This window comes from Elephas maximus, chromosome 8, assembly GCF_024166365.1.
Source record: "Elephas maximus indicus isolate mEleMax1 chromosome 8, mEleMax1 primary haplotype, whole genome shotgun sequence".
Taxonomy (NCBI): Eukaryota; Metazoa; Chordata; class Mammalia; order Proboscidea; family Elephantidae; genus Elephas; species Elephas maximus.
In genome coordinates this window covers 45946022-45970132 of record NC_064826.1, presented here as the reverse complement: position 1 = coordinate 45970132, position 24111 = coordinate 45946022, and the positions used below count along the sequence as shown (strand labels likewise).

At 37.9% G+C, this 24111-nt stretch overlaps 1 protein-coding gene across 2 annotated transcripts in view; it reads right to left on the bottom strand.

The window, feature by feature from the left end:
- The window catches only part of RELN (reelin), a 526658-nt gene that overhangs the window by 162129 nt on the left and 340418 nt on the right, over positions 1-24111 (bottom strand). For both annotated transcript variants that reach the window (XM_049893075.1, XM_049893076.1), the window contains exons 12-18: positions 22690-22841; positions 14212-14324; positions 12734-12942; positions 11783-11911; positions 10367-10476; positions 6559-6625; positions 337-570 (exon numbers count right to left, since the gene is read on the bottom strand). In XM_049893075.1, coding sequence (XP_049749032.1) covers positions 337-570; positions 6559-6625; positions 10367-10476; positions 11783-11911; positions 12734-12942; positions 14212-14324; positions 22690-22841 — 1014 coding nt within the window. The remainder of the gene's footprint in view (positions 1-336; positions 571-6558; positions 6626-10366; positions 10477-11782; positions 11912-12733; positions 12943-14211; positions 14325-22689; positions 22842-24111) is intronic.

The window sequence follows — 24111 nt, the reverse complement described above, 5'->3', positions numbered from 1 at the left end:
AAATCTAATCAGCCTCTGCAAGCTGTCAAATAAATAAAACTACATAAATAATTAACTAGCCTTTGGCTTGAGAAAACAGTTTTGATGCTAACATTTCATATTATTTCTAAATCTAGTCAGTCATTAGTATATAAAAGTCATTGGTGAGCACTCTAATTTATTAAAAACTAGGGGAAATTAACCCTAAATAACTGTATGCTGCCTCCCATCCTGGTTAAAAAATGGAAGATGGATATATTAGAAAAAAGAAAAGAAGAAGAAATGAAAATAAATAGATCTAAAAATTCCATCATTAGTATCTGGTTTCAGTAAGTATCCCACTCTGTCTTAACTCACCTGGACTGTGAGCTGTCCAGGAAGGATGTAATTAGCTGACGTCTTCCATCTTTGTTGAAAACCAGGGCCTTACCACTGGCCAGGACACCACAACCAAAGCTGACTTCAGCACCACGGATAGAGTAAAAGTTATGGTAGGAGGAGAGCCTAGAACTGCCAAAGCTTTCAGAAATGAACATTGGAAATGTCTGGGATGCCATCTCACATGCAGGGCCTGAAAATCCAGGGTCACACCTGAAAGAAATATGGTGAAATGAAATCTTAAAGTGTTGGTACTTTCAGAAATTCCTGAGTCTTCTTTGGGGAGGAGGAAGGATTTGACTGAATAGTAAGCAAGACTCATTAGTCTTTGGAGAATACTGAATCTGAAGACTTGGTAAGGACAGACTGACTGTAAATTTTCCAGAAGAATACAGTCCCTGCACAGCCCTGTTATAAAAAGCTTATGATTAAAACATAATTCAGCACTCACCTTCCACCATGCCAGTAATTTATCTGGAAATGTACCTACACTCATACACATTTCCAACTTCAAATCTTTATGAAAGGACTGGCATATGTATATAATTTTATTCATAATTATATCCATAAAATTTATAAAAGAAGCAACATAAAACACTTCAAATGTGGTATCTATGAAAATTTCCTCTAAGAACAAATGTAAAAATATACATTATGCTTATGATAGGACTTATTTGAAATATTTGGTAATGATTGGAAAATGAATCCATGTTTAACTATTTAGAACTTAGATTCATTCATTCAAAATAGAATGCTTACACCCTTGACCTAGATAGGTTTCCTCAGCAGAACTGTGTTGTCTGTCAGTAGGATCCCAAGTAAGGAGCTCTTATAAGAAAAAAGGAAACACATGTGTGCACACATACACCAACACACATGTGCACACATACACACCACCACCAACTTCTTTGCTGCTGTGTAAGAAAGTCCTGTATTTATGATATTTATGTATTTAAGATAGCTGACAAAAATAACACGCTAAGTCTTTTATCAGTGAGAAAACCTTATCATAGCTGGCTCAATAATTGAATATTTTAAGGAGTTCCCTCATTGGGAATTAATTTCAAATTCTTTATTTTTACTCTATTATCCCCTTCTTGAGGAGCCCTGGTGGCACAATGATTAAGAGCTTGGCTGCTAACCAAAAGGTCAGCAGTTCAAATCCACCAGCTGTTCCTTGGAAACCCTACGGGGCTGTTCTACTCTGTCCTATAGGGTTGCTATGAGTCAGAAACGACTCAACGGCACATAACAAAACTACAACAATCCGTTTCTTGAAGAAGCCCTGGTGGTGCAGCAGTTAAACGCTCAGCTGCTAACTGAAAGGTCAGCAGTTTGAACCCACCAGTTGCTCTATGGGAGAAAGTTGCGGCAGTCTGCTTCCGTAAAGATTCCAAAAACCCATTGCCAATGAGTGGATTCTGATTCATAGTGACCCTCTAGAACACAGTAGAGCCGTCCCATAGAGTTTCCAAGGAGTGCATGGTGAATTCAAACTGCCCACCTTTTGGTTAGGAGGCGTAGGACTTTACCACTACGTCACCAGAGTTTCCTCTGTAACGATTAAAAACCCATTGCTATCGAGTCGATTCCGAACTCACGGTGACCCTAAAGAAGAGAGCAGAACTGCTCCATAGGGCTTCCAGGGAGTGCCTGGTGAATTCAAACTGCTGACCTTGTGGTAAGCAGTCGAACTCTTAGCCACTACAGCACCAGAGTTTCCTCTGAAAGATTACAGCCTTGGAAATCCTACTCGGTATTCCTACTCTGTCTACAGGGTTGCTGTGAGTCAGAATCGACTTGAGAGCAACGAATTTTTTTTTTTTTTGGTTATCCATTTCTCACTACATTTACAATGTTGCCATTATAAAATTAAATTAGGGTCTTTTTGGCTCTCACCCAAGTATCCAAACCTTTTTATTTTTTAATTGTGCATTAGGTAAAAGTTTACAGAGCTAATTAGTTTTTCATTAAACAGTTAATACACAAATTGTTTTCTGATATTGGTTGCCAGTCCCAACATGTGTCAACACTCTCCCCTTCTCCAACCCAGGTTCCCTGTTTCCTCCAGTTTTCCTGTCCCTTCTGTGTGCCCATTAATCTCATACACAAGATTGAACTATGAAGCACTTTCCTCATGTGTCTTATTGTTGGCCTTACTTGTCTAATCTTTGGCTGAAGGGTGAACCTCAGGAGTACTTCAATACTGAGTTAAAAGGGTTTCTGGGGGCCATACTCTCAGGGTTTCTCCAGTCTCTGTCAGACCAGCAAGCCTTTTTTTTTCTTGGTGAATTTGAATTGTGTTCTACATTTTTCTCCTGCTCTGTCCAGGATCCTCTATTGTGATCCCTGACAGAGTAGCTGGTGGTGGTAACCAGGCCCCATCTAATTGTTCTGGGCTTAGTTTGGTGGAGGTTGTGGTAGCTATGGTCCATTATATTCAAAATTTCTTGAACTCTGAAACAAGCTTCTTATAAAGCAAGTGTACCAACGAAGTGATAATATGGCATGAACTCAGGTTTTTTTTGGGCGGGGGAGGGTCTATGGTTACCTCCCAGAGGAGCCATAGAGTATATGAATGTGCTAAAATCAAATGCCAAATTTTATATGTATTGTATTTTCTGGAGGGGTTACCATTAGATTATCAAATGAGTTGGATTCCCAAACACCAAAACCTTCTGTAGTGTGAAGCCTGAGGGTTGTCTTGGTGTTGTAAACAGCACTAGGGAAGGTAGGGAGGAAGGAAAAGCAATATTTACTAAACATGTAAATTAGCCTCAAACAGTTAGGTTCGCACATATTTTATTGACTTAGACTCTAAATAGCCATAAAACCTAAAAACCAAACCCCTTGCCGTCAAGTCAATTCAGACCCATAGTGACCCTATAGGACAGAGTAGAACTGCCCCATAGAGTTTCCAAGGAGTGTCTGGTGGATTCAAACTGCCGACCTTTTGGTTAGCAGCTGTTAGCACTTAACCACTATGCCACCAGGGTTTCCACAGTAGTTTCCAAAATGGATTTAAAAAACAAAATCTGTCAAAGAGGGCACATTTTTAAGTAGGGAAACTGAATGTGATTTATTATGGCCACAATTTGGAGTCGCCCAACCAGACTCTATTGTCAGAGTGCACTTCAGGGCAAATGCATGTCTCTGTATCTTAAATGTGTCTTCCTACGACTACTGATTGGGAGAAACTGGTCATCATTTGGAGATCACTCATGCTGGAGGCAGTTCCCATCTAGTGGTTTTCAAAATGTATTCTTAATCAAAGGCTACACAATTGGTATAGAATGCTGAAAAGGATTCCACTCACATTTTTGTTAAATACCCTTGCAGCCTTTGTTTGGCAGTAAAACAGTAGGGTAGCACACACTGGTGATTTTAGGAATGACACGGGCTTCTCCTGAACCCAAATATGTCCCCTACTATAGTGTTGCTATGAGCTGGAATTGACTCGATGGCAATGGGCTTGGTTTTTTGGATGTACCCCAAATGTAGCACTATTGTCACACTGTATGTTAGGGAAACTGGCCCCACTGTTAAGATACACGGATGGTAGTTGTGGGGTGCCATGGATTGAATTATGTACCCCCCCCCAAAATGTATGTATCAGTTTGGCTGGGCCATGATTTCCAGTGTCATGTGGTTGTTCTCCATTTTGTGATAGTAATTTTACATTAAAGAGGATTAGGGTGGGATTTTAAAGCCCTTAGTCACATTCCTGATTCAATGTAAAGGGAGTTTCCCTGGGTGTGGGCTGCAAGGAAAGGGAAGCAAGCAGAGAGTTGGGGACCTCATATCACCGAGAAAGCAGTAGCAGGGGCAGAGCGCGTTCTTTGGACCTAGGGTCCCTGTGCCTGAGAAGGTCCTTGGCCAGGGGGAGATTGATGATAAGGAATCTTCCTCCAGAGCCGACAGAGAGAGAAAGCCATCCCCTGGGGCTGACACCCTGAATTTGGACTTGTAACCTGCTAGGCTGTGAGAGAATAAATTTCTCTTTGTTAAAGCCATCTATCTGTAGTATTTCTGTTATAGCAGCACTAGATGACTAAGACATGTCGGAAGGTTTCTAATGTTCTCTCTCCTTTCTCTTTACATGTCCAACAGAAGTAGGCTTATCAGGTTAGTGAGTGGTCAGCTTAGAAACCCAGGCTTTGGGATTGTGTACAGGCAAGAAAGTGTCAGGGACTAAGAGAGGGAAGAATCTTGGTAGCAAATAATGGTAGTAGCAAGGGGAGCAAAGTGGAGGAAAAAAACACAAAGCTGCAGAGGCTCCAAATCCAAAGATCTGCTTAAGGGAAGTACGGTGAAACCCATGACAGCCAGAATTCAATGGGACTGCTTTGTTTTTCTGAGTCTTGAATGTTTTCCACCTTTGACAGGGTGCAGTCTTACCACCTTTCTATCGTTCTTTATTAGTGAAAAATATTTGAGTTTTCCTTCTTTGACAGGTTTCTGCCTTACACAGGTTCTGGCTTTCACAGGTTTTACTGTAAATAGTGCTGAATAGGGATTTTGCCTTCTGTGCAATTTTGCTCAAACTCAGCAAGGCACATAATCTTGGAAGAGGAAGTAGTGGCTAAACATTTAGCCCAGCCCCAAATGAACAAAACCGATGAATAGTACATAAAACATCATCAGACACAGACAGGAAACTAAAGTTCCAGCTGGTAAAAATATTCTGCAAAACCTCAGAAGGAGGAAAAGGCTATGATTATTTAAGACAATGTACAGTGTAAAAAAAGGATGATGCCCAAAGGCACACAAATGCCATGTGGATTTCTGCTGACATTTATGAAGGGTGACACAGACGGTTCCCTCAATAAAACCTAACAGTAATATTATACACAAAAGGTGAAGTATGAAGGATAACTATTATAACTATAGACAGGTCTTTCAAAAATACGACTTTGTATTTCATTAATAAAAGCAGCCATCATTTTTTAAAATAATTTGCTTTCAAAACTTTTCAGGACAACTTCAGGCACTGCAGACATGTTTAGCCTCCTTATGTTAATTTTATTTGAAATGCTTTAAACAAGAGGATGGCCTGGATATGGATAATAAATTAGAATAACAACTTGAGGGAAACACCAGCCCAGTGTTTCGTAGATCTGAGTCAGTGTTTCTGGGTGAAGGCTGGTAGCTTTATTGAAAAGCACTCTTTCTTCTGTGAAACAGAGATGCATATTCAGTTTTGTATGAATAGGAACTTTTCAACTCTTCACATGCTTTAAAAAACATTTCCATTGTCTCTTTGGTAATTAAATTCATTGAAATACAGCTTAAAAATTAACCTGATCGTCTAATCTCAGTGTCGAAAAGTGTCTTGCTTCATACATGTAATTTCCAAATGATCAGTTTAAATGCTTTTCTATAAATTCCCCATTAATTAATCAGTTAAATAATTAATTAATTAATATTTCGGCTCGAAGGACAAGAAGAGGTAGACTAGATGATCCATTTGTTGAAACTTGATCTGTATATACTAAGAGTATCTGTAGCTACAGGAATTCTTAGGATATTTTAAAATTAAATATTAATATGAAAAATAATAAATGTGAATATCCATTCTTGGCATAAACATAACAAAAATTCCCAAGTAGTGACTAGATATTAAACTGTTAGTGTATAATTTCAGATTTCATATTCAATATCATTGATTTGTAAAATACTATATACATCATTTGGAAGACTGAAATGATATTCAAAAGATTGAAAAGCTATATTTAAAGATGATTAATTTTCTTAGTATATCTGTTAAATTTAACCTACTCTAGTTTCCTTTAGCCTTGATTTTGTGGGTCATTACTGATTTTTATAATGCATTTACAAAGCATGTTAGAAATTAAAATATGACTCATGAATACTAAAACAAATTTATAGAAAGACAGCATATTGAAGAATGTAACGAAAGCCAGAAGAGGCAGTCATCAAGCTACGAGGGATTCAAAAGAATGACAGGTAAAATTGGTTTGCATTTTAGCCTCCTAGCCTCCTAGAAAAGTTACTTAACTTCCACTTATAAAACACATTTTATTATTCTATTATGCTTAAATTCCATTTGGCATATCCTATTTTTGATCACAACAAGGCCTAAAAAGCCTAAAAAGGAAATTAAGACAAATTAAAAGGACTTGTGGCTTCACCGTATAAAGTACACATCAAAAAAGAGAAGCATAAATATTAAATGCTTACTTGCAACCATGTCGAGTGCACTGTCCTCGGCCAGAGCAGAATTTGAGGCAAGATGGGCCAATATACACTGCAGAGCAAAAGAGATCATGTAAACAATGGTAACACACCTGGAAAAACCACCAACACCAACAGCATGTGAAGCAATATTCATGAAACACGGCCCGTTGCACGTAAGACATGATCCCTGGGACACACTGTGCACAGCAATTCAGGGTGACATGTGGAGTGCTGTGTGACCAGGTAATCTCTTAGTTACAAATCTGCTGGAACTGCTTTAACTTACACAAAAAATTCTTTCAAGATTTTAAGATGTTTCATGGCAAAGAAGGTAGGGACATATGATTTGGATTCCTTAACAGAGCCTCTTTCTTTTGCTGAAATTATTTCAGGCAGATTTTTAGTGGTTCAGTCTTGGATGCTCTACGAAGTTCACATTCTTTGTAAAGAAATAAAGAATTTACAATGGAACAATTTGATATGTCATATAATGGAGAGGTTATAACTATAATTTCCATTATTAAATGGGCAAAACCTGTAACTAATTGCAGATGATCAGCACATACATTTCTAAATATTAACGCATCTTTCCTGGAAATGGGAAGTGAAAAATCTGTTGCTAAGCATAAAGTCTTTTCCATCATACAGATCCTAAATGCTGGCTTGACTGATAATTTGGGGTTACAAACCAAAATTCTAATCTTTGGAATGCTGAGAAAAGAGCTCTTGACTGTTGCATAGTCAGTAGGTTCTGAGATTCTCGGGTTCAAATACATTTAAAGATTTTGAAACTCTGAATAATAAACGCATCATATAGTATAAAAGTGGAACAAAACAATGAGCAATTAGAGATGTAATGATTATTAAGACCTCATGTATTCAATTTCAGGCATAAAAAATTTATCATCCGTTATAATTTTCTTCTGTCTTGTAATCATCATAAAATAGTTAAACTATTTAAAAAAAAAAAAACTTTCCTGTGATCTAAAAACTCCTGCAAATACTTATTCCCTGGAAATAATTAACAAATGTAGCAATTCAAATGTGCAGCAAGGGAAGCCAAAGGAAAATCGGCTAGGTGAAGGAAACTGCTGGTTTAGAAAGAGATTAGACAGTAGGCTGAGTGGTTAAAGGTATTGGTTTTAGAGATCCAATAATTCTGGATTTGAATCCTGGCTTCATCTGGGAAACTTTGGATAAATTATCCTGTCTAAGTCTCAGCATTCCTATTCTTTAAAGTGGGAAAATACTATTCCTTGGCGGAGGGAACAAATGAAATGTTTCATGTTTGTATGGTGCATGGCACCATATGGTTATGATCACCATCACCATACAGTGGTTAAGAATCCTTCACCACCCTCCCTCCATATCTGCTCTGATGGGCTCCACTGTGCACCAAGTGCTGAGGAATCAGAAAGGGGCTCCATTCTTCTTTAGCCTGGAAAAGTGTATGGATTGTTTCCCCAACACATAATTTTATGGCCACATGAGGTGCTCTAGGTCCTACAAGCAGCCTATTGCATTCTGCAGGGTCACTGGCTGCTGCCCTGTAGTGTACCTAGGTCATAGTTCAAAAAGCCTCCATCATAAAATGTTTCAACAGTAACGTAAGACTTTCCAAGTCAATGGAAAACATTGCAACTGAAAATTTTGTCATCCTCCCACCCCCTGATGATTCAGTCGTTACAGTTCACAGTATGAGTTAGTTTACAGGCTCCATTTTCCTAAGGGAGTGGAAAGAAAAGATTAGTGTTCTTCATTATTATCATTAATGTAATCAATTTGGGGGGGGGGGAGTGACAATTAACATACCCTGATCTAGCATTTTTCATCTGCTAAGAGTTCCAGGATAATTTCCAAAGTGCTTTCCTTACCCACGAGGAGGAGCTGACCTCACCATGAAGGAAAGAGCATGCCTAACAGAATTATGAGAACTTGGGAAGTCCATGGGGAAATGAGAGAGATTTCCGGGTTGTTTCCTGGGAAGTTAGTACACATTTCTCTCAGGAAGAAGTGTGTGTCCTCTTCTTGCCTTATGAAGAAGCCAGAGTAGGTCCTGTGGTTGTGAAAGCCTTGCTTAGGACGCTTATAGAATTGAGGAGTTCCTGGTCCAAGTTTTGCATTCAATTCATACTGCTAGCTGCCCTCATCCTATATATCTTTACCTATATTCATTCTACTCAAAGCATGATAATGGGGACTCAGAGATAGCAAACACATGTGTAATAGCCTTATTTAGGAATTTAGTTCTCCTAGCTTACATGTGCTTCACTCCACTCAATTTCTTCATTACACTTCACTTCATTATTGGTTTTTAAACTTCTTTTCTGATTATAAAATTAATATAGGTTCATTATAGGACCTTATATGAGAAAAGAAAAAAGTCACCTATCATACCACTACCCAGAGGCACACACTTATTTCCTAGAGCTAATTAACAGTAATTAGAATGTAACACAAAATGTTCTACCAAGGGAGACACTCCATTTTAACAAATTCATCATTAGATGTTTTGCAAATACACTATGTCCATGTTCATATAAATCATGTGGTCTTTGAAGTCTGGTTATTTTAATTGGTCTTCTCTGAATACAGAGATTGTTTAAAGAATTCATATTGGCTCATCAGCAAATTATTTTGCCTGAAGTTATTCCTGTTTTCAAAAATTTATGTAATTAGTTGTGTCTCAATGTCTAAATTATTCAACAAAACAAAAAGATTATTATAACAGGGAAAATCAGCATTAAACAATGGTGTAGATTTTCCCAGTTTATAAACTAGACCGCAAATTAGTAGCTACATTTGCTTAAATATTGACATTTTTGTCCCTTCTTCCCTCTCTTCCTTTCTTCTTTCTGTGGTATAACACTTCAATCAAATTTATATCCTTTCTGAAAATAGAGAATCTATGAGCCTACCGGAAACCCTGGTGGCATAGCAGTTAAGTACTACAGCTGCTAACCAAAAGGTTGGCAGTTCGAATCCGCCAGATGCTCCTTGGAAACTCCATGGGGCAGTTCTACTCTGTCCTATAGGTTGCTATGAGTCGGAATTGACTTGACAGCAACAGGTCACAGGTCACGGTCATGGTCATGAGTCTACCTTTAATTATAATTATAAAAATCAGGGAGCCTGGCTATTAATAACAAATATAAGAAATTTACAGCCACACAACCCAATAACTTAAAATATCTTCTCGAATTGTGCACTTGCCAAAAGTGATATCAGCTTTAAAATGATGCAAAAGAATAAAAAATGATCAACGATTTACTTAAAAATTAAAGATAACAAAGAAGATTTTTACGCATATTCAAGTTTTCCGTCTATGCTACTTCTGAAAAGGAGGTAGAAGTTTCACTAGCATTTTGGAGATGATGTTTCCCTTATGTGTGGTGTCTGCATCTAAAAGATAAGCATTCCAGATGTTGTGGTAGTTACTTAGAGAAGAATGAGTCTTATTTTAATACATGCAGTATGGTAAGTATTTATGTTAATTTTGTGTGAAACATTCAAAGGAAATGTTAGGATATCCCTTGTCATCAAGACTCTGAATTTGGGTTTCGGAGTTTTATGCATTTTTAAATTATGCATGTTGTAACATTCTAGCATCTAATATCGCTGACTCCACTGACTTTTTTCTGATTGTGCATCCCTGGGCTTCGACTAGAATGCAAAGGAGAAAAGGAAGAAAGGGTGTTTAATGAACTGCAAGACCATGACTCAGAGATGTGATTAAGTCTGTGCTGATGAACAAAAGGACAGGAAGGCTCTACATGAATGGCATGTGATTATGACAGGCATAAACACTAACCATTATCAATTGCCCACATGTTTCCAAGGATTGGTCCCGTTTGTCTCCAACGAATCCTGGTGTCCCGGGTTAGCGCTGCGTTAGGAAGGGGAATCGTTATTCGGTTCCACCTGCAAGAAATTTAGCACAAAACCATCTTCACCACTATTCCCATGTTGTTTGAATCTATTTTACAGGCTTGTGATGGTCTAGTTTCCGTATCCTTAGAATAACACTGGATTTTGTTAATAGACTCTTTAAATTCACCTTTGGTTTTTTTTGTTTGCTTGTTTATAGTTTTAAAACAGACAAATAACTTTTAAAAACACTCATTTCACATTAGAGTAATCAATTTGTTCTTAATAGAAAGTGATATATATTTTGGTTTTAGAAAATTTTACATCAATAGTCAGACCTTAGATGTTATTCTATGGTAAGCATCTATGCAGTGGAGGAGGGGTACCTGTACATCAAAGGTTGGACTGAGTAGTGTCACGTGTCATCCATAACTTTTTATTTTTTGCTGCCTCCTAGTCCTATGTATAAGGAACCCTGGTGGTGCAATGGTTTAACGCTTGGCTTCTAACCAAAGGTGGTTCAAAGCCACCCAGAGGTTCTGAGGGAGAAAAGACCTGGCAATCTGCTTCCATAAAGATTACCTAGAAAACCCTGTGGGGCAGTTTTACTCTGTCCTGTGTGGTCACTACAAGTCAGAATCAACTCTATGGCACACAACAACAACAAGAGTCCTATGCACATTTAAAGAGAGGCTAAGGAAGAAAAGAATCCCCAATTTAATTTTGCCACCCTTGGCAAGATTTCTGCCATTTATCTAGTGATGATTCTGTAAAGTGTCAAGAGCTTTACATAATCATCTTTAACTGTCATAACATCGGCAAAAGGGATATGTCATTGCCCTTTATGTGGAAAGAAACTGAAAGTTAAGAGAGTATAAATGCCATTACTCAGGTATGACATGGCAGAGTCAGGATTTGAAACCAGGTCCCTTTCCAAGTCTTGAGTTTCTTCTTTTCAATGCTGCATCTCTCCAAAAGCACGTATTCTGGAAATAAACCTTTTGGCAATAACTGCAAGACTACTATATAGAACCTTAAGCCACTAAGATGCTTTTTCATTTAATTTAAAACGTAAGAGCCAAGTCCATGAAGAGGAAATGAATGAACCTACAAATTATGATGTTGCATCAGATGTATCATTTTGGGTTTTTTTTAATCAGATGTATCAAAGGCATTGTCTTTTTTTTTTTTTTTTTAAGTAAAAAACAAACAAAAAAACAAGATCACTCCTAAATCAGCTGAAAAAAAGGGCAGGTTCCTTACCTATTATGCCAAAAATGCTAGTCTTGGGCTTATTCACTGATTTCCAGCCTGCAGCATGGATTTAAGTCTTTTGATATCCCAAAGATGATTTACTCACCCGCTGTAGTTTTCAGAGGAATAGACAGTGCTGTGCGGGAGGTGGGGGCCGGCACAGATCTCAGGTAAACACTCAGTGTGGATGAGGGACCAGGAGCGCCCATGGTTGGTAGAAAACTCCAAGCTGACACTGATAACATCAGATCACAGCAAAAAAGGAGCAAAGATAACAAATAAAATGATGTTATTCATCTCTGGATAAGTACCGTAAACATCTGTAGAACTGGTGTGAAAAATTTTAAGGTGCTGTTTCCTGAATGATTGTTTTCCCCTTCACTGACGTCTGACCAGCCTTCGAAGGGCAAGCAGTTAAATCACTGCTATAAAAACAAACTGCCTTAAAGGCAACAAATGGTAACTTTGAGGTGGTGCCCTTGAATTTGATAAATGGCAAGGCAATTAGCATGTCTCGCACTGTCACTTCATCCTATGAAGTGAGACCGATAACATTCTTAGCCAGAAAGGACAGGAGCAACACTTCAGCAAGTGAAATTGAGAAGCCCTAGCTCTTGAAGTGCTAATTGATTTCCATACCTGTTATTATGGGGTCACTAACTGACATGTTATTATGGGGTCACATAACTGACTCGATGGCACTGGGTTTGGCTTTTTTGGTTTAACTGACATGAGGCCAATCTTTTTTTCAGTTTTTTTTTCCTTCTCTCTCAGCAATCTGCCCAGTGGATGGCTGCCACAGCACATGCGAATGCCTCAGATAGCTAAGGCCAAGCTATTAAAATGAAGCCATTGCCACTTCAAATCTATCCAATCAAATCCCATGCGTTAATTGAAGAATACTACTTTTTTTGGAAAGTGTGTGCATTGCATTAATAAATATTTTATTAAAAATGCAGCTAAAAACCCACTGAGAAGCTGCCTCCAGTTTATAATAGCCAAGTATATACGCTCATTTTTAATTAGCTCAGAACACTCACCAAATAGGACTTCCTACCTGTTACCAGGTTGATGCGTTCCACATCCTAGATTAATGGAAAACTGTATCATGTGAGACATTGTAGTTGGGAGAACAGGTAAGATGTGAAAAAAGTCTACAGCCCAGACATTCCTATTATGTCCTTGATGGTTCTTCTGCCTGAGACAAAATTTGGTAGCGGGAGTCTGAAGTTCAGGATTGATGACCACAGAAACCAAAGTTGGAACCTTCAAAACAAAGGAAACCATAGTCCTTCATAATCTTCCCAATGAGAGTCTGTGAATTCTCCTAGATTCTATCCAGCAATCATTACATATGCAACTTCCGTTTATTAACCACCAGGCAATGCCCTTGTTATTACATGTAGAAGATGCTGTCCTCAGGATTGGTGGTGCTCTCTGTGTGTGAGTCATTAGGCTCTGTCTGTCTGAGGATAGACCAGTGGATATCTTAAAAAAAAAAAAGTTTCAGAGCATACCTTAGCACAACACAAAGACAACTTGACATTTACACCCTATTGTCAATCCTCTTTTAATGTGGATTTGTAGAGTACTAAGGATTTTCCAAACTAGGTATTCTGAAAATTGGGCTTCAAGCAACGACAGTCAAAGTCAACAAGTTAGTGAATAGTAACACACATAAACGATTTGGTCTGAGGCATACAGATGACCAGAACAGGCATAACCCACCTAGTCAGTAATGGAAAACAAGGCCATTACAAAATCCCAAATGGTAATAACTTGGGTTACCCTACCATACGGAGTGTGCTTGATACTTTCTCTGGTTGTTTCCTATTCCAATCTGATGTTTATCTCTCATTTCCCTAATTTAAAACAATAAGATGCTAGATGTTGGCAGTGGTCAAGCTTTTTAAAGTACCCAGGGTGTCATCAGTGTGGCGAGATTGCTAATTAATAATGATTGTGTGGATATAGTCACAGCACAAATAAACCTATTAGAAAAAATAATTTTACACCTGATGACAAGCATCTCACGCAATTTTGAAAATGTCTGCAAACAGCCAGAGTCATCATCTGTCCTAAATACAAAGGGCAAAGGAAGATGGTCAACCTCAGTGACTAATTAGCAAAGAAAGAAGCAAAGGTAGTATTAATCTATATTTCCACAATATATTCTGCCTAGGAAATCCCAAATATGGAATAAATACGCTATGCCTGATAGCACGCCTGTGAGGCTGCATAATTAGAGCCACTTTCTGGGCTTTCTTGGGATGAGAATAACTCTCAGTCAGGGGACTGGGCTCCTCCTTGTTTCTGATGGACTGTAATTCATTCTTCTGAGAAAACATCACTTTTCTATTTGTATCAGTGAATGTCAAAATGTCCATGGTACTTTTTCAAAACACTGGCAACTTCCTGATGCTGTCAGAAGTCATTTCACCCTCTGCATCTGGGGTGTTCTTCATAGTTATGACCCTGGCTTGTCCCAGGGAGGTCTGGGGTGAGGCCACGTGGCACACAGATTGACATGTATACCTTATACGAGGAAAAGGAAAGCGAATCCAGTGCGATGTGCTCTTTTTTCCCCTCAATCTTTGCGTACAGGATAATATCATTTTCATGAGAGTCTCCAGGGTCACAAATTCCTCCTGCATAAAATAAAAATGTTAAATTCTTAGTACTAAATTGCATCCATAATCATGTCAAATATAGGATTAAATTTCAGAATAAAAAATAATTATAGCACCCAGATAATGCTTAAGAATGACCCTAAAAAATGGTAGTCAGATTCAAGACAATCATTTTATGAAGATGGTTTAGACAGATCATGCTTAAGATCAAATATTTGACATATGTGAGGGCCAAAGTAATTATTTCCTTAATGAGATGACTCAAATAATAGTCTGCCATCAACAGCCACTGCATATCCACATTTTAAACTAAAACCAAACCAAACCCAGTGCCATCGAGTCGATTCCATCTCATAGAGACCCTATAGGACAGAGTAGAACTGCCCCATAGAGTTTCCAAGAAGTGCCTGGCGGATTTGAACTGCTGACCCTTTGGTTAGCAGCCATAGCACTTAACCACTACGCCACCAGGGTTTCCTCCATATTTTAACCTACATTAAAAACGTGTGTTCTGTATTTGTAATAAACCATTATTTCCTTTTATTTGAGGTCTGTATAGCTAAAGCTCAGAACCTACTGTTTTTTTTTTTTTTTAAGTGTGTTTGGTGACTCACTGCATCAAAGATTTCTAGGGCTCTTATTATTCAAGCTATGTTAATGTTTTAGCACATATTACTTATTTGTATTTTAAATGCAGTTCATTTTACATTTTTACATGTTTCATTTTTACATTTGGTCCTTCACTTGATTGTTGGAAGGATAACAGAGTAATTTATTCCCTATCATTCTACTTTACAGTCTTACGAAATGATAAAACTCTCGAGCTGAAAGGCAGTTAAGATCATCCTCATGATGAAAATGAGGAACAGAACAAGTATCTGAAACTGAAGATCATTTAACTAATGGTGGAAGAGCCAGGAGTAGATGTTATGTCTTTTAACTGTTGGACCTGTATTCTTTTCACTACCGTATTTAGGCAATAATTCCTGCCATTGCTGGTTTCTGTCAACTCTTTACTCAACCTAGATTTTAAATGGTTACATAAAAAAAAAAAAAAAAAAAAAATTTTTTCCAACAGTTATTTATTTTACTAGTTTAACTAGTAAAGGATAAGGTGGGTAGAGAGAGATTTGTATCTACCTACAAATCTCTCTCTACCCACCTTATCCTTTACTAGTTAAACTAGTAAAATAAATAATCGTTGAGGCTCATCATCCATGTAAATAACCCAAGAAAGTGTCAATTGATGTAAACATCTGGCTTAAACTCAACCTTGGAGATTGGGTCATAATTTTGGGGAGAAATTGCTGATATGTGATGAGAAGTAAGAAAGCCAGAACCTAATAAGTATCAAAAAGATCGTAATAAAGAAGGTATGTTAGTCAAAGAAGAGGGAGGTCAGAGAGCAAGACTTTGACAGGCTGTCTATACACTGTCACTCGCTTGGCAGGAACGTGGGTGTTCTTAGTGACCAAGGCAAAGAATTGGGAATTCATTTGGTAAGACATGTCCTGTGGTGAAGCAAGATGCATCAGGTGATCTTAGTTCTGGAATCTCTGCCATTAAAATGACTGAGTGATAGATATATTTGTTCTGATCACCCAAAACACTACTTATTCCTCTGTGTTTAGCAGTTAAAATTTTCATGGCCCATTAATAAATGAGAATTCTGATTTTTCCATAAGCCTACTCTGCGTTTTGATAGTATGAACCAGTCTTGAAGATGTCACTTCTGGGGTCATTAAGAAAACTGGTTTTCTGAATCTATAAACCTGCACAGTTGACTGTAGTGACCCCATTAAGACTGCCAGTGAGGCCCATCCTGATTGGGTACCTCTTTACATGACATCCTTATTTCATCCTCCTAAATGCAACAGTGTTCAGCTATCTAATTTAATAATGTAAATAACAAATGATTTATATTTCGCTTTGGAAGTATACTATTGGAATTACATTGTACAAATATTCTTAATTAAATTCTATGTTAATTCTAAAACTATTTGGCACATCTGAGCATATATCAGTTGGAAGCAATCCAAGAAGTTGGCTTGATGGCATAGAAATCAGTGTGTCTGACTTGAAAACTTAAGCTCATTTAAGGAAATTTTTGAGAGGACTGGAGGGTTCTGGGAGTGAGCCTGTTCCTAGAGCATCTAGCTGAGCCACAGAAGGAGGGGGTTCAGCAGACATCCTCCCTCCATTGGTGTGTTCCTTGGAAAGATCAGTGGATTTATGAAATAGCAGTTAAGTCACAGAGTGAAGCTGTGAGAAAGTAACTTCCACATTTGGTTGAAATGTCTTTGGAAGTATATGGAATATTCCAGTTCAGGACAGAGTTGATTTTATATTCAAGTCACTTATGAGAAAATCTAGCTAATAACTATAGTTCATTATCAAGGAAATTTGTGGTTTTCCAGTTTGGTAAAGGATTGGTGTTGTAAGTGGTGGTGGTTGGCACGGTCTGGACCAGGATTTCTTTTTGGCCAGATTCTTGGAGTATTAATAATGTTAAGAGTAATAATATCTACTATTTATTGAGTACTTGCCATGCACTGTATAAAATGAAGTACAAGTATTATTTCATTTCAATCACAGCAACATTTTCAGGTATGTTTTAATATGTCCACTTTGCTGATGATAAAACTGAAGCCAAGAGAGTTAAGTTCCAAAACTTACAGGTTACACAATCCTAAAATAAGTGGTAAAGCTTGTATTCAACCTTGTTATATTTTACTTCAAACTTTTACGAGACCTCAGTAGTTAAGTCTTAGATAGTGGTATTCATAAAACATTGAAATCTGGCATGTTACATATGTTAGACACATGTAACTTGGCATATAATAAATGCTTACATATTTGAACATCTGGACTGTGAATTGAGAAATTAGATCTAGAAATAATGTAGAATTCATCCCAATAGATGTTCATTGTTCAAAGGGCCCAAACTGTAGAGGAAAGCTTAAATTTTGACATTTGAGGTTATATTTTAGGGCATTTTATTACAGCTTTCAGTATTATAATAACTATAGCTAATAATGCCATTCTAAATAAATAGTGGGTAAAGGATCCACATGAAAACTAAATTTACTTCCTGAAAATGTAATGTTTTATTGAACATTGAGCACATATTTAAGACTTACCAAAAAATAACAAAAAATGTGAAAGGTCACATGTAGTGATGGTTTAGAGCACTATACCCACACACACATAAACTGAACTATCACTTCTCTCTAATTTCATTAATTTGTTTCCTGTAAGTCCTCCCTGCAGCCTTAAAGGCAGTTCATGAATTGCACCTGCTTTTCAGAGAGGACTGAACACACCTGGGACCCTCACCCACCCAGAATGACAGAAGAAGAAAGTCCAAAAGGAGCCAAGCATTTAAAATGACGACAGGCTTTATCTGAAGGGTCCCTCTGGGGGCGATTTATCAGCTCTGTGAAGTTTCAGTGACAGCAGCACCTACAGAAAGATATGGATTCTTTTTTACACTTTTTGAAGCATTGTGGAAAGGGATGACTCGACTCAGGGAGTATCTTGTAGAGTAATTAAGGTATAGAGAGATTTCAATAGAAACTAGATGGATGGTCAGTTTTACAACATTTTTAATATCGTTTTAAGTAGTTTTAAGATATCTGGTGGTGTAGTGCTTAAGAGCTACGCCTGCTAACCAAAAGGTTGGCAAGTTGAATAAACCAGGTGCTCCTTAGAAACCCTTTGGGGCAGTTCTACTCTGTCCTATAGGGTCGCTATGAGTTGGAATTGACTCAACAGCAACGGGTTTGGTTTTTGACTATTGCAGGAAAGTGATTTTGTTTAAAGATTGACTATGTGAGCATTAGAATAGAAGGGAAAATAAGCCTTGATCTCAACAAATTCATGATTCAGCAAGGAAAACAAGACCAGCAGACACGAAGAATGATAATTAGCACTAAACTATTGTGCTGCCATAATTGCAGTAAATTTTCAGAGAAGAGATGCATGTGCGACTAAAAGAAATGAGTGCACAGAAGATAGTCAATATTTGTTGCAGGAATATTAAATGAATGAATGAACAAATGATGGACATATGTTAGGTTGTAAGAACATGTCACATCCATTTCTGTCTTGTACACTGCAACCTGGCACCAAGAACAGTACTAAATACTGGTCCTCAATGAGTATTACTGAATGAATGAATGCATGAAGAAAAGAAATAGAACTTGAGCTGAACTTTGCAAGTTGAGCAAGTTTTTCAGAAATGGTAGTCACAGCAGAGGGATATGAATCAAGGAATGAAACCAGGGATGGACAAGGGATGAATAGGCAGGGTCTGAGAGGGAGCAAGTGTGACCTGGTCTAGATTAACAATCAGTCACACCTTTTCCTAATCCAGAGTATTGACTGAGGGGTTACTTAAAAACTACTACATCTTAAATCTCTTCTCAAATTGCTTGCTTTTCCATCAACTAATAAAATTGTTCAAGTCTTTTCTCTAGAGTCCTATCCTATCCTGTCCAGTCTTGGCCTATTCTATCCTATTCTATAAAATACCTTCCCTGGACTCTGTTTTTTGAAGGAGCAGTCCTCTTTCAATGACATCATGTCTTTATTTCATTTAACTCCATGTACTTTGGCTTCCCAAGTGTCACACCATTGGGAGCACTCTCTCAAAAACCACCAGTGGCCTCTCAGCCCTGATCCTGGTTGAGTTCTCTTTCTGTGACGTTCCCTGCACCGCCAATCCCACTCCTGAGCTTCTCTCCTCCTTCCCTCTTTTAATGGTGAACGCCACCTTCCTTCCACCTCTCTTTCTGTCCTTTCTCATTCTTCTTTACCTGCTTCCTTTCCCTCTGCCTACACCTAGATGAGAGCTCTTCCTAAGCATTTTTCATGCCCCTTGGCTTAGTCTATCCTCTGCTTGGGAGCACACGGCAATGCCACTGACTCTAATTATCACCCGTATACTGATAAATTTCAAATCTGATTCAAGACCTAAACAGAATTTCTACCTTCATACGGTCACCCTTCTATAACCTCCACCTCAGCATTTTTAATGTCAAAATCTTTTGTTTCATACTTACTTTGTTTTTAAATATATATTTCTTTTATGAGAAAATGGCACCATTCTGCCAGTCACCAAGGATGGAAAGCTACACCTTCTCCAATACTCCTATCATAATCTCCACAGTCAATCAGGTGTGAACATCACTGATTCCATCTCTTCAGTTACAGCATCTCTGTCCCCCCTTTTACTTTACCACCATCACTGCCTTAATTCAGCCCCTCCTCCTTTCTCACCTGGCAAAAGCCTCCTTCCTAACTTAGCGTTGCCAGATACAATACACTGCACGGAACATTCTTACACTAAAAAGATATTCATTTTGAAGTTCAAATTTAACTAGGTTGTAATTTTTTGTTGTCGTTGCTAAATTTGGCAATCCTATCGTAGCTGGTCTTGTATCCTCTAATTTCCTACTCCTTCATTCTCCTGCCAGAGTGATCCTTCTAAAACACAGCTGAAAATCTATTACAAAATTTATAGGATGGCTCCACATTGCGTGGAGAAAAAGAATCCAAACTCCTTAGTATGGAATTAAAGAAAAGTGCTCCTCTAATTAGCTTTTCTAGTTCTGTATTATATGGAAACCCTGGTGGCGTAGTGGTTAAGTGCTATAGCTACTAACCAAAAGGTCAGCAGTTTGACTCCACAGGTGCTCCTCTGAAACTCTATGGGGCAGTTAGTTCTACTCTGTCCTATATGGTCCCTGAGTCGGAATCAACTAACGGCAACAGGTTTTTTTTTTTTTTTTAATTCAGTTATATTGGAAAATTCAACCAGCCCCAAACATGTCACATACCTTTATATTTGTGCCTTTTCTCAAAATGCAGGCTTAGCTTGGAATTCACTTATCTCCTTAAATGTAAATCACGCCCATCCTTGAGGGCTGAGTTCAAATGCTATCTCCTTTGAGAAATCTTACCCCAATCCCTCCACTGCAATTACCCACAGTTTGCTCTGCACTTTCATAGCATTTTCATTCCAATACAGCACACTGCATTCTCTCTAACAGTTACCTGTTACTTGTCTCTATGTTCCTTTATTCTATAGGCTCGATGAAGGGACCAACCCTGTCTAAATAAATTTTGTATCAATAACTACAATGAAACATTAAGTTTTTTTTTTTTTTTAAGTGCTTTGCATGTATTAAGTCATTTGATCAACAACTGTGAGTTAGGTATCATTTGTCTTCTCCATATATCCTAGCTCAGTAGTCTATGTTCAATAGGCATTTATTTTTTTAATTGATTAGTGTGGTGCAATTGATTACCAATTTATTACTTTCGTTTGGCCTTTCTAGCCATGGTTTTGTAACTCCCACCCAGGTGATTGGGTGGGATTGTGTGATAGGTTAATTGTTGGCCACCAAGGGGACTGGTCGGTTTTGCCCTAAAAAAAGAGTCAATTCCAGAGCAGACTGGAGGAGCCCACCACCACCAAGGAAGGAGACCCCAGCAGGAGAGGCCCAGCAGCAGAGACTTGGCAGCAGGTGATGGCACATTGGCTTCCCTGCCCACGGAGAGAGAAAGCTGAGTGCCTTTGGGCAAAGAGTAAAGGAGGGCCAGTGAGAGGCATGCCTGCGAGCACAGCTGGGGAGAGGCTGTCCTGATGAAAGAACTGTGTCTTGACTGTTCTTGAGCCTGAATTGTAACTGTTACTTTCCTTATAATAAACCTCATAATTGTGAGTATGGTCTTTGAGTTTTGTGTGACCACTATAATGAATTATTGAACCCAGCAGAGAAGTAGAGTGTGCTGTGTGAGGGAGGGTTGGTGTCAGACTTAGCAGAGATGGAGGACAGAGGAGGCTTGTGAGGCCTCCGCCTCATGGGAGTCAGCCTTGTGCTGCTCCCAAGCCATTTTTACAACTAGAGATGCTTTTATTTGGGATAATGTACTTCTTTAAGATCATTCAAATTAATTTTTCCAACACAGTCAATAATATTTTAATTCATTAATTAACAACCTGTTTTAATCCAGAAAAAATTAAAGATGACTTAATCTCACACACAGGCACTACATATTATATTACGATGTTGATTTACTATGAAAAATCAAGAATTCAAATATATTAAAAACAGTAAAGAGGGAAAATAGTTAAGTTAAACTAGTACGCCTAAATGTTTATTACAACTTTTTAATTTTTACCTAAGGCTTCCTCGGAATCATTTTTAATAAAATGAGAGCCAATTTGAATTATAAGTATATTTCAATAAGCTTTTAAGTATACAAACCATTTCAAAGTATGGGTACCTTAAATACAGAAAGATTATTATAATTCATATTTTACATTGCCCACAATTTCCCTGTTATCAAACAGATCACTACTGAAAATGAGGTTGCATCACACAGGTAATATGCTGGAACGCATGCAACTCAGTTATACGATTATCAAAAAGGTGAAGTGAGGAATTTAAGAAAAATACTTGGCCAGTGCTGAAGCCTAGACTCAGGAGGCCTGTTTGTCCTGATGAACTGATATCTTTGCTCTTAGGCTCAAAGGGTGGACAATGTTTACTTCCTGTTTCACTTCCAGGTGTTGCCTGTCCTTTTCCAGTCACTCAGCAAAGAAGGCATGTGATACCTACTCACCCCTCTGGAATGACATCCAGTAAAAGAGCACGTAACTGTGCCTCTTGTTGACTAAAATGATAAATTTGAGAGGTCACAAATTTCAACCCCTAATTCCTCCTTGGGTATTTCCAAACTTTACTTAATTATCTTTATTTGCTCTACAATAATGAGGAAAAATATGTCTTATGGACACATATTTAAAAATGTGTTTGCATATAAATATGTATTAGAAAATAAAGACGTCAAAGTATTATAAGTCTGGCCCTTTCTCAGCATCCCACCATTGAACAGTTATGCAATGATGAGAATTCCATGAAAACAAATTACTCACCTTAATGAGTGCCTTTTGGGAAGCTAGAGGCTGTGGACAAATAAGTTGCTTTGTTCTTAGCTTCTCTCCCATTCTCTTTTGAGCCATGACCATTGAGGGAGAGATGGGAGGAAGTTATTATGGCATTCTGACTTTAGGCTTAGCCATGGCATACCAAGACCAGCTTTCTTACAAAATGATTCCTTCAGAGCTGGCCTGAAGCAGGTGTGAACACCACGGGTTTTGCTCTGTCATCAGAACTTTTTCTGTGTGTATTTTGATTTTACACTGTAGACTATATGGGACAGTTCTACTCTGTCCTAAAGGGTTGCTATGAGTCGCAATCGACTCGATGGCACTGGGTTTTTCTGTAGACTATGAACAATTTTACTTGCTCAGGAATAGGTGCTGGCCTTGAATCTAACCTGGGTCAACCAAGTTTGTTCAAAATGTACCTACCTATAACGAAGTAAAACCTCAGGTTCCCAAAACCGGTAGTGTCCATGTATGGAGTGCATAATTTCCTCTCTCCGTCTTTGAGGAAGACCATTGATAAACCAGACTCTATTGTTCCACATTCTGTGCCAATGACAGCTCCCAAGATGTCCCATCTTTAAACAAAGAAAAATCATTAAGAGTTAGATTATGAAGCCGAATCTTTATAAATTACTTAACTCGTTGCCATTGAGTCAATTCCGACTCATACTGACCCTATAGGACAGAGTAGAACTGTTCCACAGGCTTTCCAAAAAGCAGCTGCGGTATTCAAACTGTCAACCTTTTGGTGACAGCAGTGGTGGTAGAGATTTCAGGTAATGAACAAACATTTAAACACATTCCATTACAGTTATGCTTTTCCTGAAGTAAACACTTAAATGTGTCCAGCATGTCAATTATGTGATCAAAGCCAAGCTCCAGAATGAGACAGTAAAAACTAATTCAGGACCAGAGAAGCCCCAGGGATGCTCACATATACAACTGCAAAACCTTTCTGTAAAAATATTACTACTACACAAAAGTATGTAGAATTCACACTAGAAATAAACCCTTGAAGATGAGCTCATAACAAGGACTTACAATATACATGAATTTAATAATTTTATGGTATATTTTATAAGGGAAATTTAATACTTTAAATTTGTGTTTACTGTATTAAAACTTTTACATCTCTGTATTATTTATTTCTGGTCATGTCTAATTTGGCCATTGCTAGTCAACAACTAACTTGCCTACAGATGGAGAAAACTGGGACACACAGATGTAAGTGGCTTGCCTAAGGCCAAACCACCTGCTTGGTTCTAAAGTTGGGATTGTTTGTCTCTCAGTTCATTTTTATTTTAGTAGTTACAGTTCTAAAGAGGGTACTGTGTCAGGATGATCATGTTGAACCATCCAGTTTATAATAGAACTAAAAGTTATAAAAGTGCCTATTTTTTAGTATTTTAACAGATTATATCAATCATTCAAGGAACACCATAAATAACTTTTTGAACCAGCTTTAACAGTAATGAGCAAATTAACCAGGGGCCCTGTCTTGACTCATATAAGAAACTTTCACAGTGGTTGAATGGTCTTTTACTTGCTCCATTTATCCCAATTAAACCACTCAGCCTGCTGATCCACAAAGCAAGGTAAGGTTATAAACGATGCAGATGATGACTCCTTTTAGGTATCCATCTACATTAGAGTAATTTTAAAGTGAAAAATTAAATAGAAAAACATTGAGTCGTCATGGACTAAAATGACCTCCTATTCAAGTGAGAAATGAGATTAGTAGTCTTTTTCTCTTAACACATTACTTTAAACTAATAACTCTTCTAGATTAATCTAAATTAATTATTTTCATGACCTCTACCACAGGGAGATAGGATTCAGACTACA